This window comes from Sinocyclocheilus rhinocerous, unplaced genomic scaffold (genome assembly GCF_001515625.1).
Source record: "Sinocyclocheilus rhinocerous isolate Xijiao unplaced genomic scaffold, SAMN03320098_v1.1 scaffold753, whole genome shotgun sequence".
Classification (NCBI taxonomy): domain Eukaryota; kingdom Metazoa; phylum Chordata; class Actinopteri; order Cypriniformes; family Cyprinidae; genus Sinocyclocheilus; species Sinocyclocheilus rhinocerous.
Window position 1 is genome coordinate 461,808 of NW_015655991.1, and position 19,175 is coordinate 480,982.

Below are 19,175 nucleotides of genomic sequence, written 5' to 3' on the forward strand. Positions count from 1 at the left end.
AAGTTTAAGCAGGTTTTTCTTATATTTTCAACAGGTGTTCTAAAAGTCTACCTATTGCCACATATAGACTATTCCGTCAGACTGCAGTAAGTTTAGGCTATGATTCCTGCTTTTTGTTATTGGTCCTAAAGAGCTGGAGGGGTCATATATTATATATTTATTATTGTTTATTTACACACCCTAACTAAAGTAACAATATTTTCCGGCAAAAATATCGTAGCCTATAGTTGCCACGGTGCGAGTCACTTCAACGAAATTAAACAAAATGAAGGAAAGCTTTATACACTTTCTGAATGAAAACCCGTATTAATTTAGAAATAGCAATTACCAAATTAATGTGGGATGTCTTTTAAAATGTATAAACGGCTTTGTCATTTTATTAGCAGTGACTAAATGCTATGTTACCATGGTGCCTTTTTTGAGGTCTAAATTAAATCGTTTACATTGCCTATATTTTCGGCATCCAAAATTGGCATTTATTTTAGTTTTATCCACATTACTGCTGTGTAATTGAGGATATCATTATTAATAGATTCAGGGTTAGTCAGTTCATATACAGGACTCGTTTCCTTTGACGTTTCTTGACTGTTTACCAAGCTCGCGCACGACGATTCCCAGCGCGCGCCTGAGTGAGCGCTAGTCCCGCGCGGCGCTTGTGTGTGTGTGTGTGTGTGTGTAGGGGGCATGTGTGGAGTAGGTCACACTCTGGAGTCAGGGCGAAGCAATCTGGAGAAATATTAAAAAAAAAAAAAAAAAAATGAGAGTTGAACAGGATTTTGAACATGGGGAAACGTCTGAAAACTCGGTGAGTGTGTTGTATTTTAAAGAAAATGTATTCAAATTAAAAATGGTAACACGGTTTGTGTTAATGAGATATAGACACACGGCAGTGGCTGTCACCGTTTTATTTGTTTAAACAGTTAGTAGATGTTGTAAACTGATTCTGGTCTGACAAACGTGTAATGTTTAATTGAACAAAGTATGATTATAAAATCTTAAACATATACTTCTGGAATTTCTGTCCTAATTTGGAACCCATCCATTGAAAAATTCTCATTGAAAAGTTCTGACAAGCATTACACAAAATTCAACCCTATAATCAAATATCCAGTATCCAATATCCAGTTTGCACTTGTTTGATGTTTAGATGATTATTTGGTCCCATTAGGATTGTTTTCAAATTATGATAAAAACTCCATTAGGAATCTTGTACAGACTGAGATTTTGTTTTAAAGGGTTTTAAATGTTTAAATTAGTATCTTTCCCTTCAACTATTTTCTCTTCAATTTCCTTTTCTAAATTAAGGTTTTAAATATTTACTGCTGTCTTCTGAATGAAATCTAGGAATTAGTGAATTTTCTTGTGTTTGCTTGTGTCACTCAAGCTCGTCTATTATAAACACAAGCGCTATCTGTGTCGAAGGCCCAAAATAGAGCTCTGAGTGCTGCTCACAGGCCTCCAGCTCACCATATATGTCTTCTGCTTCCAGCCTAGGGTGTCTGGCTGCCTCCACAGCCATGCTGACATTCCCACCTGCTGTCAGAATTTCTTTATATAGTTCTGTAACTCCAGCATCTATTATCTGGGCCACAGTCCACACTTTTTAAAAACGTTTACATGCCACATGCTAAAGCCTATTTTCAGGCATACTGTACTTAAAAAAAAATCTAATCTGTATTTAATACAAGATGTAGACATTTTCAAGCCCAAGGCTTTCATAACTGATCAGGCCAGCTATAGACTCCTCCAGCCTACGCTCATTTGACACCTGAGTCAGAAATGCGGTTATGCTGGGTGATAAATCCAAGTGCAAACTGCGTCTCATATCATATTCTTGTTTTGATCAGTTCACATCTGCTCTTTTTTTTCTGGAACGGATCCTGTTATTGAGTGGTTAATTGCTTAAGTGGGTCTTGTTATCACAAACAGAAGTATTCTCAATATGCCTGTGGCAAAGCATTTGAATTTTTGATCCACAGAAATGAAAAAACAGCATGTTTGCTTGTCTTTTTCAGAGCCAAATGCTGCTTAACCAGCTCAGAGAGATTACTGGCATTCAGGATCTGCAGGTTCTCCAGAGTGCCCTGAACGTATGTTTAGTACAGCAGCACTTATCCATGTGTTCATAACACGAGCAGCAGATGTAATGATACTAACATGGCTATTAATAGAAAATAAGCCTGACAAATGTTTGTAAATATGTAAATCATACCATGTGCAAGAGTTTCCCTTACGTTCAGCGGTAAGTGATGGGTAACCTAGATGTGGTACTAAAACACAGCAAAACACACTGCCTGAACTCATGTTCTTTCGTATTTCAGTAGTGATGACTAATTATGAGAAAACTCTTTATCTAGGCTAGTCAGGGTGATATCAGCCATGCCATTGGGATACTGACCACCCAGCCCCCAGAAGACATGCCCGAAGAAGCAACTAAAGCCAATAATGAGAGGAACACCTCCAAGACACAGAACGGTGGGTTGAAATGACACTATTAATATCAAATGACTTTCATGTCAGCACATTTTCTAAAGATGAATTTATTTATATAGCAGTGTGACAGATTGTTGTGTCATGATGTTTATTTTATGCTCATGCTTCTTTTGAAACTGGACTTGTTCTTAGGTCCTGCTAAAGATGATCTGCAGACCGCCATTGAGCTTAGTCTTCAGGAGTCACAGCAGGCTGAAGCGGAGCAGAGAGAGCTGCACAGGTTCATTACCTGTATAGTGGAGACAGGGGGCAACTGTAACATTTTTACACTTTCCTTCATAACTCATTGACTACTATAAATGTACAAGTCATCTGCTTTTGGCATGAGAAATATGTGACCCTGGACCACAAAACCAGTCATAAGGGTCAATTGCACATCATAAGAGCAGTTTCTCATTCTTTTGAACAAGCTGCGATTGCTTTGGAGCATTCATGAAGTTGATTATGTACATTTGTCTGCGGTTTCCTACATCATCAGTTGCTAATGTCATGTTGCTCAAAAAAATTTATTATATAGTTCCTTCTCTGAATCTGAGGGTGCAAAAAAATCTAAATATTGAGAAAATCATCTTTAAAGTTGTCCAAATGAAGTTTTTAGCAATGCATATTACTAATCAAAAATGAAGTTTTTATTTATTTACGGTAGGAAATTTACAAAATATCTTCATGGAACATGATCTTTATTTAATATCCTAATGATTTTTGACATAAAAGAAAAATCAATAATTTTGACCCATACAATGTATTTTTGGCTATTGCTACAAATATACCCCAGCGACTTAAGACTGGTTTTGTGGTCCTGGGTCACATATTTGCATGTGCCAAAAGTACATTACCGTTCCAAAATTTGGGTCCAGTGAGATTGTTTTGAATGATATTAGTACCTTTAGTACCTGAAGGACGATGTGACACTGAAGACTGGAGTAATGGCTGCTGAAAATTCAGCTTTGTCATCACAGGAATAAATCACGTTGTAAAATATATTAAAATAGAAAATAATTGTAATAATATTTCAGAATATTAATGTTGTCACTATATTTTTGATTAAATAAATGGCAAATAAATGAGAACTCTTTCAGAAACATAAAAAATCTTAACGACCCCAAACTTTTGAATGGTAGTGTACGTCACCGACTTTTGGTACAAGTAACTGTAAATAATCAACTTTTATTATTGTTGACTATATCATATATGATATATATACTATATTGCATGACTATATCATATTATAATACTTCTAAGACAGTACTTCTATAATAATTGAAACAGTGGTTGGGGGCAACTGTGATAGTTGAAAAACGAATTATATGAACACACTGAGTCTCAAATAAGAGCGCAAGTTAAAAAAAATATTATTGCTTTAATATTTAGTAATGTTAATGAATGGTTTTTAATTTTCGCTGTTCTGTAGTACTTTTTTTAACTGTAAGAAATAATGTTTTAAGTATCTGAAATACGTTAAATTCTCTTTACTAAAATATACTGATCAGCTGAGTCAAAAACATTCCTCAGCTTGGTACTTTGATGAAATAATGTTAATGATTTGTTTTAAAGGGTTAAGAGTACCTATTCTGTTACAATTAATTTTAGTGTTACAGTTGCCTCCAAAATCATGTTAACTTTTAAACAACAACCTGGTTATCAAGGGCATCAAAACAGGATACTTTTTTGTCACCCCCAAACATCATTTCTCAAAATTATTTAAAGAAAAAAAAAATCTTTTTTTCTCAAAATAATTTTAACACCTTTTTCTTTGGCAGAAAGAGAGAGAATTTTATTAACCATATGCTGAGCAAGTGTCATCACTCTAACCTGAGTGTGATTGAATCGATTTAGAGTGTTACAATTGCCCTCTTTCCCCTGCTACAGTGGTTTTGTGTGCATTTAGAAATCATGGGCAGCAGTAACTATCAGACTCTGGTCTTTACTGTCTTACTGTTTTTATTCTAGGGCTCTTGAGGTTAGTGCAGAAGAGAATGCGGCCCGCATGAAAAGAAAGAGGTGTGAGGGGTCTGGAGAGACCTGCAGCCCTGCTGACTGGATCCGACAGGAGGACTGTCCTGTGGGCATCCGTAATGTGGGAAATACCTGCTGGTTCAGTGCTGTCATTCAGGTGTGTGGAGTTTTAATGACAAATTTTGCTTTGAGATGATGAATACTCAATATTATCAGTAAAATTGAATAATTATGCTTGTTTGTGCATTTTGGTAAGCTTCACTTTTTCGGATGAGTTTCATGGCTTATGAAAATTGTGTTGTGAAAGGTAATTGTGAGTGCTAGACTTTTCAATTTTATAGAATAATTTAACAGATTCGTTAAACAAAAGGACTGCAGTAAGTGCTCTCTTCTAACCTGTTACTATATGATCTGGCCATACTGTATCAATTAAATAAGTGGTGTTGCTAATGACTGGAGAATAAATCAAATCAGGTTTAGCATCTGTTTTTTATTTATTTTTTTCCTTACTGCAGAAGCTTCTCAGAGCTGTAATTTTATTATATCCATTCCAGACTGAATTTAGCGAGGCTTCTCAGATGTCTGTGTTGAAATATAAGCCTTCATTGATGTCTGAGCTAATTAAATAGAGCATTGTTTTGATGATAAAGAGAGGCATGAACTCGTGCCGTGAGTTTATGGCTTATAGATATGTAACAAACAATCTTTTGTTTGCCATTCACAGCACTTTATAAATAATGCAGATTAATGATGTCATTTGAAAACAGTCCCAGCATGAATACTAATTTTCCACCAAAATATTAAGCAGCACAACTGTTTTCAACATTGATAATAATGTTTCTTTAGCACCAAATCAGCATATTAGAATGACTTCTGAAGGATCATGTGATACCGAAAATTCTGCTTTGCCATCTTAGAAATAATTCATATTGTAAAATGTATTAAAATAGAAAAGTTATTTTGATTTGTAATAGTATTTCACAATATTACTGTTTTTACCTGTATTTTTGGTAAATTGGTGAGCATAAGAGTTTTCTTTCAGAAACATTATAAAATCTTATCAACCCCAAACGGTTTTTTGAGAAGCCTTTTTTTGTTTTTGAGAAACCTTTTTTGCATCTGTAAGGTAGAATTATGTTTTATCATTTTTGGTGCTTAAAATGTTGATTTTGACCAACTTGAGCAGATATTGTGTCGATTGTTTCCTTCTATTGCAAATCTGTTGTGCTTCAGTGTTTCGGTACATAAGGTGGTCTTTATTTTTATATGCCAGCAAATATTACACACTATGTCTCTTGTTAGCTTTTTAAATTGTTGATAGTATCACATCTATTACCCAAGAGACACAGAACATTCATAAAATAGCTTAAAACGCGGTACATGAAACACAACAAGGGTAATATTCAACCAAAATGCACCCTGACATCAAAAGACGTTACGAAACATGACAACAAAATCAGCAACAACTGTGTCAATAAAACTGGTCAAATAGTGGGACTATAATTGTTCATGGCCTAATGCATGCTAGAAGAGGGCAAATTGGACTAAAAAACGAAATTCTCTTGTGTTTAGTCTCTGTTCCATCTGCCGGTGTTCCGTAGACTGGTGCTCAATTACTGCCTGTCTGAGCGTGTGCTGGAGAAATGCAAGAGTCATTCAGTGAGTAATCTGCCAGATGGACATGAGTGTCATTTAGTCTTGGTGTTGTATTAAAGTGTTGTATTAAATGTCATTTATATATTTTTATATATGTTCAAATTTCATTTTTTGGTGAACTATTCCTTTAAATACTTTATGCCAATATTGCTCAGCTTCACAAGTAGATCTACACGAATATGTTTATGATTCCACTTTGCACTGACACGATTTCTGTTGCAGGAGAAAAGAAACATTGCCTTCATGCAGGAGTTGCGTTGCCTGTTTGCTCTGATGGTGGGCTCAAACCGTAGGTTTGTAGACCCCTCTGCAGCAGTCGAGCTTCTCAGGGATGCATTTAGAACCAGTGAAGCACAACAGGTACATCATTTGAATAATATGATTCACAGCTGTTCTGTTGGGGGCTAATTTTAAAATGAAGCAGTTGCAAATGACGGGCTAATAAAAGGTATCTTGAAATGTTTGCCATTCACAGCACTTTATAAATCTACATTAGAGCTTCTTCTAACCAGACACTGTGTTGTATTCTTGGAGAACAGTGTTTATTTTAAGCTTGCTTATTCTAGGATGTCAGTGAATTCACACACAAGTTGCTTGACTGGCTAGAGGATGCATTCCAGCTGGCTGCTAATGGAAAGTAAGTTTATAAATTATAAATAATAATAGTCTTTGATGAGGTGAGCATGACTTAATTTTGATGCTTCAAATATTTTTTTTTTTTACTCGGATTATGAAAGCAGTGTTCAAATGTTAAATGACTCAGGTTTCTTATAAATATGGCCCTAAAAATTATCTATATCATTAAAGTTGTATAAAATATAATATAATATAACAACATTTGATAAGTGCAATATTTTCTAGTGTCTTTTTCACTGCATCCTTAATCCATTCCACAGTTTCATAAAGGCAAGAAACACATTGAAGTGATTCTTCATAAACTGTTTTCAAATTAACTTTACTTAGGCCTACTAAGAAATGTGATTCATATTTTTGATGGGTGGAACATTTCAAAAAGATCCTTTTTTTGAGGGTAGATCTCCAGAGCACAAATCCACCACAGGGTGCATCATGACAGAAAATGATTTTAAAATGTATTTAAAAAATAGTGTGACTAAGACAAAGCTTTTTAATGGTTTATTTCAAATCTTTTTATTGCCATCTTATATGCATCATGTGCTTGCAACATGAAGAAAATGTGTTTGTTACCCCAAGGCAACATCTTGCTGTGGAGGGTTAATTAATAAATGGTAATGAGTGTAGCATTTGTCTAAAAATCATGAATAATTACCCTATGGTATATTTGGTTGCTAATGTACTTGCCAGAAATTTTTTTGTCCCCCAAAATAAAACATGGCAGCTATTATTTTCAGTAACCCAGAGGATAAACAAAACAACCCCATGGTCCAGCTGTTTTATGGCACATTTGTGGCAGAGAGACTTCATGAAGGTAAGAGAATTATATTTCTTCTGTAATTATTCTGTTTATCACAGTCCTTGATGACAGTTGTGTAATTGTGTGCAGGAAAGATTGTGTCCAACATTGAGCAATTTGGACAATACCCTCTCCAAGTGAATGGCTTCAATAATTTAGATGAATGTTTGGAGGGTGCCATGGTTGAAGGAGAGATTGAGTCGCTTCATTCAGATCAGACAATGTCTTCTGGCCAGGAGGTGAGTTTTTCTACTTTTTCTACGTCATACAATTATATGAACTCCTGTCATTTATTCTGATGTTTACATTGCATTAACATTCATGCATTTGGCAGACACTTTTATCCAAATAGACTTTGCATTCAAGGTAGACAATTTATTAGTTTTTATTGCCTTGGGAATCTAACCCATGGCCTTAGTGTTGCTAGAACTGTGCTCTACTGTTTGAGCTAAGGAAGATTCAAACATATCAAGATATTATTATGAAAAAGAATAAGGATATTATTGTGAAACATGCAAATGTTCTTTTTATATATATTTTTTTGAAATAATTAAAAGTATGTGGGTTTTCATTGTTTGCAGAGGTGGTTCTCTAAGCTGCCACCAGTGTTGACCTTTGAGCTATCCAGATTTGAGTTCAATCAGTCTTTAGGGCGACCAGAAAAAATACACAAAAAACTGGAGTTTCCCCAAGTGATCTATATGGACAGGTGAGAAATGTCATTACTACAGATTTTTTTATTTTTTTTATTTACTTGTTTGTAGATTTATTTGTCTATTTATAGATTTATTCATTAATTGATAAATATATTTATAATGATAAATATGTGTTTTTATTGATTTATTTGCTTATTTGTTTGTGGATTTATTTATTTATTATTTATTACTTATGTATATTTTTGTATAAATAAATATATTTATAAAGATGTAATTTATTTATCTATTTATTTACATAATTATATATTAATTTATTCGTTTACTTATTTATTTATTTATTTGTCTATTTTGTTTCTTAAAAGCATAAAAAGCAATGGTAAACGGCAATTCACTTTTTTGTGAGCAGATATCTCCACAAAAATGTTGATCAGACCCATGGTAGGAGAGGAGATGTCAAGAGACTCAAGGACCAGTTAACAGTTCTACAGCAGAAACTTGAGGGGTACGTTTAAAAGCCAAACAGAGACTAAATCCTGGTCAAGTAATCTTTTAAAATTGGTGGTTTGTTTTTCAATTTTCAATATAAAAAATATGACTTTCTTTTTTAAAGATATAAAAACTATGGCTCAGGGCCAACCAAATACCCCCTGGCAGACATGTTGCAGTATGTGCTGGAGTTTGCCACTACGAAACCCACAAACGTGTCTCCAGCCTCAGTACCCACAAACCCTCCCGTACACACAGAACCCAGCTCAGGTGACAGCAGGCAAGACCCATTTTCCTGCGTTCTTATTCATCAGCTGTGTGACAAATTGTGCCTATCGTTTGTTTTCTCTTCCGTGTTTGTCCCCCTCTAAATGTTGAATTTCTTGCTGTAGTCAAACAGAACCAGATGATGCTGGCTCATCAGATGGTTCGGGCTGCCCGCAGACAGCTACACAGAAAACTCCCATTCACAAGCCTTTTACTCAGTGCAGACCCCCCATGGAGGTGCCACTGCAACCAGCCCCCCACAGCGTGAACGAGGAGGAGCTGTACTTCGTCAGGAGCTGCTTACAGCGCTGGAGAGCAGAAGTTGAGAACACTGTAAACGGTAGATCCTTCACTGAGTGAATGTTGTTTTTCTACAAGTTTGAATCAGTGATTTTTAGTGAGCACACACACTCTGCTTCAAAACCTGATGAGCTTTAGACAGCATTTTAAGGAATCATAGGCACACTCTAGATGCAAAGACTGTCCTAAAAGATGCAAATATGAATGTGCCAACTTGCCTCATATGTAGTAAGCAATATGTAAAATGTGTAGCGTTCAAAAAGTTGGGGTCAATAAATATTTTTTTAAAGGAACGCTTTTATTAGCAAAGATACATTAAATTGATAAAAAGTGATAGAAAAGACATTAATAATGTAAAAAAAAAAATCAATTCCAAATAAATGCTGTTCATTAATCAAAGAATCCTAAAGAAATCACAATTTCCACAAAAAGCAGCACAACTGTTTTCAACATTGATAATAATAAGAATAAGAATAATCAATGTTTGTTGAGCAACAAATCAGCATATTAGAATGATTTCTGAAGGATCAAGTGACACTGAAGACTGGAGTAATGGCTGATGAAAATTCAGTTTTGCCATCACAGGAATAAATTACATTTCAATATATATTAAAATAGAAAACAGCAAGTTTAAAATTGAAAAAAAAAAAAAGTACTGTTTTTACAATATTTTTGATCAAATAAATATAGTCTTTTTGGGGACTTTTATCAAAAACATTAAAATTCATACCGACACTAAACTTTTATGTAGTATGGCCAAATATTTACAGTATTCATAAAGTAGCCAATAAATACCTGGAAGTCCTACTACTGCACACATACCGTAGTTAATAACAGAATATACTTTTTTAAACAGTTTAGAAGCAAAATCAAATCTGTGAAAATATAAATTCAAGATGTTCAAGATAATTGAAAATTTTTTTTTTTAATAATTAACTGAAAAGTCATTAAGTACTGAAAAGCAATGATATAAATGCTTTAAAAAACTATTTTACCCAAAATTGAGAACTACGTGCTATGTTTATTTATGCTTTCATAATGTTTTGTCGCCTGTATTGAAATCAATTGTGAGTCAGATCTTCTGTGCACTTTGCATGCTGAGTGCTATTTGTTTGGCACACAGAGTTCTTGTTGCCACAGAAGACAGCTGTCTATGTAGGCAGTAGGCAGCGAGACAGCTCACTAGGTTTTGGATCCGAGCTGTAATGTGCATTTGAATTTTTCTGTTCTAAAGGCCATCGTTATTCACAAGCAGTTATCCTGATGCGTTTGTGACTGTATCAGGATCCTGGACTCAGGCGTAGCATATTGATCTGTGTTCCCTCTCTGTGTGCAGAGCTGAAAGCCAGCATTGACAAGGTCAGCCAGGCCCTGGAGGGCATGTACTCAGATAACAGTCTGTGTCAGGTAAAGTCTATATCCTGAACACTCGTTGCTACTTTTATATTGATTGAGCCCTTTCAAGAAATTTGCATGACACCTCAGTGTACCCTGATTTCTTATTTGATGCTTCCAGGTGTCCTATAGGCTGCACGCTGTGCTCGTCCATGAAGGACAGGCCTCCGCTGGCCATTACTGGGCGTACATCTATGATCATGCTAATAAACGCTGGCTGAAGTACAACGATGTAATGGTGACAGAGTCAACCTGGGAGGAGCTGGTTCGAGACTCATACGGTGGCATGACCAACGCCAGCGCCTACTGCCTCATGTACATTAGTGACAAGCTGCCATATCTCATAGCAGGTACTTTCCCCTTGTGCTTCTCAGATTACGCATCTGCACTCAGATTTTGCTGAAGGAGCCAAGCAAATCACACACTTGATTTAAGGCATTGGCTTTAGCTCTGATTTCTTTTTATAAATTAATGCTAATAGCTTTGTTGGCATGCTTTATTATTTTTGGGGGAATATGAGAGTCTCTGCCTAGATGTGAACATCAAATACTCTTAATGCTTTTTGCTACCTAATGCTTTTTATTTTGATTAGCTTTCCTAATATTTTCTGTAAAAATAAATTACTATGAATATTTATATGACATAGGGGTGGACATTTAATGCATTATGTAAATGTTATACGATAAAAAAGTGTTTTTTAACCACTGCCACCGCCGTTCAAGGTAGGTATTCTATCCATGTCTGTCAAACAAAATGACAGTGCAAATTGACTTTTTTGGGGGGGGATCAATTACTTCTAATGCACTGCAGTTTATCATAGTTTATCATTGTGGAGAAAAAAAAACGGAAAGCATTTTGTATCAGGTTGTTATGAAACACTAAATATAACAGTAGAAGACAGGAAAAGAGTGAAAATAGAAGGGGAATCTACACAAGTGTCAAGAAGTCGGACAGTCAACATGTCATAAACATTGACATTAATATACATTTTTTAGGTGTTTTTCTTAAAATAAAGTTTACTTTGGCTGCATGTCACATTAGTTATTACTTATAAGTTGTTGAAACTGGAGATTCACACCAGAGTCCATTTAGCGTGCTTCTGTATTTCGAATAAAATCAAATAATCCACACATAAGATAACAACTGTCTTGGATTAAGCCCATTCGCATTTAGTATACAGATTGAGATTTATGAAGCAAATAAATCAAATATCCTCAAATTTCTGAGAATGCAATCTTTTAATTTAATAGAGAAAACATCATGGAAATTTAAAATGAACAAAGGTCAATGTCATAAAGAACAACAAGTTTCCACTTGCGTTTTTCAAGATTACTGGCTGATTTCAGAGGCGGAACGAACAAAACTCCAATTACAAGTGGCTCAAAAACACTTTTTAACTACAGAATTTGCGTTCAACAGTATAGTAGCTTTAAAGCTTGACAGACAAAATGGCAGATTGCAACAGTGCAGTCATTTATTCGTAATAAAGAGAATTATTCTATCATCAGGCAACTTTTTGTAATGCTTTACCCATCTGCTACAATAATGTTATGTCACTGAACAGAAGACACAGATGATGAGACAGGGCAGGCTCTGAAAGGAATGGACTCCCTCCCGTCTATCCTGAGGCGTTATGTTCGGGAGGATAACCGCTGGTTCCAGCAGGAGCTGAGAGAATGGGAAGAGCAGTTCTGCCAGGCCCAATGTGAAGAAGTGCACACAGAGAAACCCATCCCAGAAGAGCCACAGAACCCAGAGCAAGAGCCAAACCCAGAACCAGCCCAAGAACAAACAAATGAAGTGTCCGGAGAACCACCTACAGATTCAACACCAGCACCTGTCCAGGACAGTGAAGGTCAGAATCTTTATCTTCATGTCAGATGTTTTCCATTTATCTATTGCGGGTATATTTTCAATGTGCTTTCCCTTCCCAGAGCCCATGGCCAATTCGGCAGCTCTCAACTCAATATCATCAGAGCCCAGTGAGAATGTGGGAGAGGGAGGTGAGGAGTGTATCACCAGTAGCCAGACACATGGCCCGCCAGATGAAGAGAAGCCAGATCAGAGTCAGGTGAGAGCGTTAAGGCGTTATTTGAGACTTGCAAAAAATAGGTCACATATACAGCACTGGAGGCTTCATGTACAGTACATATGGGTCACGATCTTCAACAGAGTACCATCATACAAAAACACACAACACTAATGCATTTAACAAAAATAATGTGATAGACATTTAAATTAAAGGGATAGTTCACCCAAAATGAAAATTTGATGTTTATCTGCTTACCCCCAGGGTATCCAAGATGTAGGTGACTTTGTTTCTTCAGTAGAACACAAACGAAGATTTTTAACTCAAACCGTTGCAGTCTGTCAGTCTTATAATGGAAGTGAATGGGAATCACGGCTTTGACAGTAAAAAAAAAAACATACACAAACAAAACCAAATTAAACCCTGCGGCTCGTGACGATACACCATTGACACTCTATCTACAATCTCAATTAGGAGTGTCAATGGTCCATTTGAGAGATAGGTGGTGGTAATGCACTTATAAGTCTGCGATCCGCCGTAAAGCAAGAAGAAGAAGAAGACACGGCACGCGCCAGCTGTCGAGAACGCGCTCAGGACAGTTCAGACATTGCAGTGCATCAGAGGTAAAAAACGATATAAATACTGTTCAGTTTCTTGCACAGACCGATCGTTTCGTATCTTTACACATCAATGTATCGTCATGAGCCGCAGGGTTTAATTTGGTTTTGTTTGTGTATGTTTTTTTTACTCTCAAAGCCGTGATTCCCATCCACTGACATTATAGGACTGACAGACTGCAATGGTTTGAGTTAAAAATCTTCGTTTGTGTTCTACTGAAGAAACAAAGTCACCTACATCTTGGATGCCCTGGGGGTAAGCAGATAAACATCAAATTTTCATTTTTGGGAGAACTATCCCTTTAAATGTAAGTTAAATATTAATAAAATTATTTAACTTTAATTTTACAAATAATTGTAACAATATTTTAATAAACCATTTATATTTATATTGTCCATGTCTTGTTAAATTTAATATGCAATTTCACCATAAAATAAATTGTAATTCATACTTTTACTTCATACTATTCACATACTATTCACACACTTCCAAAATGTGCAGTATATTACAGTAAAATTACATGTATTATATTAAATCTAATCTAATTTTTCATTTGAACTGTATATCATAACTGTATACTGTATATATACATTCATTATTATAAGCAATTTAGTGTATTAATTTTACTTTTATACATTTAAACATACTTTTTTATAATTTTTTCATTAAAAATATGATCATTTTAGTGGATTTGTTAGGAATTTCTATATAGAAAATATATATTTTTTATAAACAATTTTCATTACAATTATTAATTTTGAGGATTTCAATATAGAAAAGATGTTTGTGTATATTTTGGCAACTATGTATGGGAATATGGGATTTACATTAGTGGTTAAATCACTACAAATTTGTTTGCTTGTACTTGCTTAATGTTTAATGTTTTATCTGTTGTGATGTGTTTTGTTGTGTTGTGCAAAGCTGTGGTATTTTGTAAGAGGATAAGATTTGGAAAGGAATATGTGGATAAGGTTCATCGGACAGCTGAGAGCCGTCCAACATTCCTCAGTCTTTCTGGTTCAAGTCTCATGTGGGGTTGCTGGGGACGGTGTGTCAGAGAAGAGCTTTAAATAGAACCTGAGCTCTGTGTTTCCTGCACGATCAACTGCATTCCTACCTTTTCACAGTCATTAAATGATTGTGGAGAACATTTTCCTGATGCTTCAATCAACAGGCAATTGTTTAAGTGCCATGTGTTCTTGCTGTCTAGTCTTTAGAGAGTGTAATCTGGGATATTATTGACTCAGTATATGGAGTTTCAATCACCAAGTCCATTCTGTACTCACAACACAGGATTTATTCTTCTGCTGTTCCTCTCTTTGACTCATTGATTTTATTGGTGCTCCTGATTTATGACTGTGCTGTCACTATGTACATGATACACTAGTTGCTAGGCCTCGTCATAAATGGTAGTGATAGGACCTCTAGTGGTCAATATCTCATATTGCATTCAAAGATATTTATAAGCAAAATAAGGCAGTTAACATTACTTGAAGAGAATTTTGTACAACATAGATGTAGTCGTACCACAAAGATGAATTGTGAATCTATTACAATACAATTGTAATTCTATGTTTCGACATAAGGACAACAACGGTGGTCAGATAAATTGCATTTTATCCTTCAAGAACCAGTGTTATTTTAGTATCACTGTTTTTTATGAATTAGATTTTATTTGTATATTTCCTGTTTTCATTAAAATTTTAGTTAAAGTTCTAGTCATTTTGTTGTGTCTATGTAATTTTTTTTTTTTTTTTACGTCTGTATAGTTTTCAGTTTTAGTTTATTTAGTTTTTGTTATTTTAGTACTTGAACTTAAACTAAACGAAAATGAGAAATGTTGCCTTGGCAACTTGCTGAAATAAAATACCTTTATTTATTTATTTTTTACATTTTATTTTATTTTATTTCAGTTCATGTTTATTTTATTTTTTAGTAGTGAAAATGTTTTTAATGACTTCAGTTTTAGTTTCATTTACAATAATGTCTGTCAGGCACACAAAAATCCCACATCACTGTTGTACACACAGAAAGTGGGCAGTACTATTTTCAAACATTCATACTAGTCCATACATTGAAGCATTAAAAGGAATTCATGATGAAAATTAAAAATGAAATACATTTCCTTGTCCAACTTACTGTAAGCTACTGTAAACTACTACCAAACTACTATAAATCTAGTCAGAGGACACTCAGAGATTCACATTTCCGCTGTTTTAAAAGCCAATTAGAATTTCCTGAGGGAGCCCATGGTAAATTAGACTTCCTGATTTGCCTACAAGTGAACATCTCTATAGACTATGATGAGTGGATAAGATCATTGACACTCATTCAACACCCTCATTCTCTGTGTTTCTCAGCAGCCTGTGGTGGAGTCATCCACTACAGACAGATCTGAGTCAGAGGTTGAGGTGGAGGAGCAGGTCATAAGTGCTGAGGGAGGACCAGAGGCAGAACCAGATGCCCAGGCAGAGCCGGAGGCCTGGTCCACAGAGGAGAACCAGGCCATGGCCACACACAGCCAGCCTGAGAATGAGGTGTCTGAGGTCGAGATACCTAATGTAGGCAAGATTCTGGTGCGCTCTGATGCTGATGGCTACAATGAGGAGGTAAAGGAACTCTACATCCCTCTGGTTCCATGAATTGTAAAATAAGGCTACTCGTACATTAAATTTAACATGAAATTTTGACATTTTTTAAATCTGTAATTGAATAGATGATGCTAACACCAGCCATGCAGGGCGTCATTTTTGCAATTGCCAAGGCAAGACAGGTCTTTGACAAAGATGGACCTGAAGCGGGACTCATCAAGGTATACAACTTAAAAATACTCCATGCAACTGAACCCACCAAATGTCGCAACTTCACAGTTTTCATATATTTCATATATTCAGATGTTAATTCTCATAAACTCAGATATTAAATTAGATTACATAGCACTTTATTTAGCAAGCTCACCCTGTTTATTCCTTTGGAAATCTTTTGGATTTCCTCTTCAGGCGTTCCATGAGGAATATTCCAGATTGTATGAGCTTTCCCAGGAAGAGACCACACCCCAGCAGGACCCTCGACTCCAGCATGTTCTGGTCTACCTTTTTCAAAACCAGGCGCCTAACCGTGTCATTGAGAGGACATTACTGGAGCAGTTTGGGGATCGTAACCTGAGTTTTGATGATCGGTACACATTTCCTTTAAACCAATTACTTAATGCAGTATTTTTGCGGGGAATAGGTTAAGATTGAATAATTGGACTAATCTAAACTGGTATTTTTTCCTTGTAGGGCTGTCAGTATCATGAGAGAGGCCAGATCTAAAATCCGTCTCATTAAACCAGAAGACATGGACATGGATGAGTACTTGGTAAAATCCATAAGGCTTTCTACTCTTTTCTTCTTCTTAAATGTATGATATATGCTGCTGTTTAAATGTTTGGAGAGTCAGTAAGATTTCAGTAAGATCAAAAGTGACAGTAAAGACATTTATAAGAAATATAAGAGATTTCTATTTCAAATTAATGCTGTTATAATGAACTGAACTGAAAAAAATGTATCACAGTTTCCACAAAAATGTTAGGCAGCACAACTGTTTTCAACATGGATAATAATAATAAATGTTTCTTGAGTACCAAATCAGCATATTAGAATGATTTCTGAAGCATCATGTGACACTGAAGACTGGAGTAATGACTGCTGAAAATTCAGCTTTGGCTGAATCACATGGATAAATTAAAAATTTAAATATATTAAAATATAAAACAGTTATTTTAAATTGTAATAATATTTCATAACATCACAGTTTTTACTGTGAGCATAAGAGACTTCTTTTAAGACATTAAAAACTTACCGACCCCAAACTTTTGAACAGTAGTGCATGTATTTGATCATTTCAAACTATATTTTCTTTCCTCTCTTCCCAGCAATGGCATGATGACTACAGCATGTTCAAGACAGTATTTGCTTACCTGTTGACAGGTCTCGAGCAGTATCAGAATGGAAAGTATGTAGACTCAGAGACAACAGACATTGCCTTTGCATTGTATTGGAGAGTTTGTAAGGCTACAATATTGATCTTTTCCATTGCAGGATAAGAGAAGCTCTGAATTATCTCGCACATGCACACCAGGACAACTCAGTGCTGCTTAGGAAAGGGGAGAGGAAAGGAGTGGACCAGTCACTTATAGCACTTTACAGAAGAAAGTGTTTGAAAGTATGTCCACATTAATAAGTTATCAGTAAGATTTTATTATATTTTTGAAAGAAGTCTCTTTCTGCAATTACAACAAAACTGCAATTATTTGAACAAAAATAAAATAAAAAAAAAGCAGTAACATTGTAAAATATTATTATAATTTAAAATAAAGGTTTTCTGTTTTAATATAAAGTTTATTGTGTCCTTGCTAAATAAAAGTATTAATTTCTTTAAAAAAAAAAAAAATCTTACTGATCCCAAAATTTTGAACTCAAGTATATATAGTTTTGTAAAGACATTCATATATAGGCACAATCTGTATCTGTCTTACCTCACAAACCTTTAGATCAAAATTTTTTAGGCTCATGAGAAACCTTGACTGGTAGAATATATTTGAATCCCATCTGCTATGAAACATTTGTGTACGTTACACCCTACAGGAGCTTAATGAGAACGCAGCCACACTCTTTAAAAGTCCAGATGCAAATGACGTGGCAGAGGCACTGACCATCATGAATGAGTGCATTATTCCATGCATGCACCTCATGGTCAGAGACAGTGTCAGCCAAGAGGACTTGGATGTCATAGAGCTGATCAGGAGTTGCTGGTGCTCCTACCTGGGGCAGGACATGGATGGTGGGCTTTTTTCCCCAAATTTCGCATAAAGACCATTTCAGTTAGATTCTTAGCTTATGTTGTTGTTCATGTTTGTCTGTTTTTGGATAATCAGATTCTCTTCAGGAAAAGCTCAGTGAGTTCCTGCCCAGAGTCCTGGACTGTTCTGCAGAAATGGTGGTCCTGAAGGAGCCCCCCAAAGTGAGGAAATCTCCCCACGATCTGTGTAGCCGCCTGACTGCCGTCATGGAGTCCATTCACCTTACCTCAGTCGTCACTGTGAAGTGAGGCTGGACGCAACATAATGCGAGGCAAGGCTGAAAAAAAAAACATGGCACAGTCACAAGGTGTTCTAACCTCTGCCTCAAGCTGAGCTGGATTTCATTTTTGCTGCACAATGACATTTTCTGTCACACCACAGTACACGTATTCACTGTGTTCTGAATTCCTTGAAGGGAGATTGATTGGCTGCTTTCGATCTTTGTAGATGTTTGATCTCAGGAAAGATCAAATTCATTACATTTTATAAAGCCAGGTTTGTGAGGGGGCGGTGAAGGCAAAGTGAAAGCTTTTACCCTGTTCTTCTTTTCACGTGAACTGTAGACAGTGTGAAAATTTAGTATTTTATAGAGATTTGCTGGAGCCACTTTATTTCAGTCTACACTTAGCTGAAGATCTTCTATGTATTCTTTCTTTGTACAGTGAGGTTGTCTGATTTTCCCCTCCTTTGTTCTATCCCTCTTGTTGCCTTTCAATAAAAAATTGATTTCTCACTTTGTCGCCCTGTCCTGTGAGTTCTCTCTTTTTTCTTTTGTATTCCCCCCCCGCCTTCTCTTATCCTGTAAGTCTATGTGGACACTTATTTGTACTTGTTTCATCATGTTGTGGTCTCTGCAGTCATAATCAATGGCCGATAGGACAAAGAATATATTTTCATATGTGTTTTTAAATATATTAGAAAATTTACAAATGTTGTAAAATATTGTTAATAAAGATTTAAAAAATATTTTTACATTAAGAAGTTTTAGTTGTGTATATTTCATCATATTCCTCATATATTTTCCATTACATATTTATATATTTT

The 19,175-nt window shown here is 35.5% G+C and overlaps 1 protein-coding gene across 2 annotated transcripts; it reads left to right on the top strand.

The window, feature by feature from the left end:
• Positions 1-649: 649 nt before the first annotated feature.
• LOC107718946 (ubiquitin carboxyl-terminal hydrolase 28-like) lies at positions 650-18,421 on the top strand. Of its 2 annotated transcripts, none has more exons than XM_016526196.1 (26): positions 650-805; positions 2,016-2,090; positions 2,358-2,475; positions 2,626-2,713; positions 4,444-4,606; positions 6,022-6,108; positions 6,328-6,465; positions 6,672-6,742; positions 7,476-7,552; positions 7,628-7,776; positions 8,119-8,246; positions 8,600-8,695; positions 8,804-8,959; positions 9,072-9,286; positions 10,583-10,653; positions 10,763-10,991; positions 12,206-12,496; positions 12,576-12,712; positions 15,649-15,897; positions 16,005-16,100; positions 16,288-16,466; positions 16,570-16,648; positions 17,205-17,284; positions 17,371-17,494; positions 17,917-18,112; positions 18,207-18,421. In XM_016526196.1, exons 1-26 carry the CDS (start codon positions 758-760, stop codon positions 18,377-18,379), a joined length of 3,513 nt encoding a protein of 1,170 aa, XP_016381682.1. In that variant the 5' UTR covers positions 650-757; the 3' UTR covers positions 18,380-18,421. The 2 variants fall into 2 exon arrangements, with proteins under 2 accessions (XP_016381682.1, XP_016381683.1); XM_016526197.1 differs by having other exon boundaries at positions 15,652-15,897.
• The last annotated feature ends 754 nt before the right edge of the window (positions 18,422-19,175 follow it).

What these genes read in the sequence shown, in the direction of transcription:
- LOC107718946 (XM_016526196.1), top strand. Translation starts at nt 758, where the DNA reads ATGAGAGTTGAACAGGATTTTGAACATGGGGAAACGTCTGAAAACTCG. An exon ending in CAGATAACAGTCTGTGTCAG is followed by an intron (nt 10,654 to 10,762) that starts GTAAAGTCTATA and finishes TGATGCTTCCAG; the next exon opens with GTGTCCTATAGGCTGCACGC. An exon ending in GCTGCCATATCTCATAGCAG is followed by an intron (nt 10,992 to 12,205) that starts GTACTTTCCCCT and finishes GTCACTGAACAG; the next exon opens with AAGACACAGATGATGAGACA.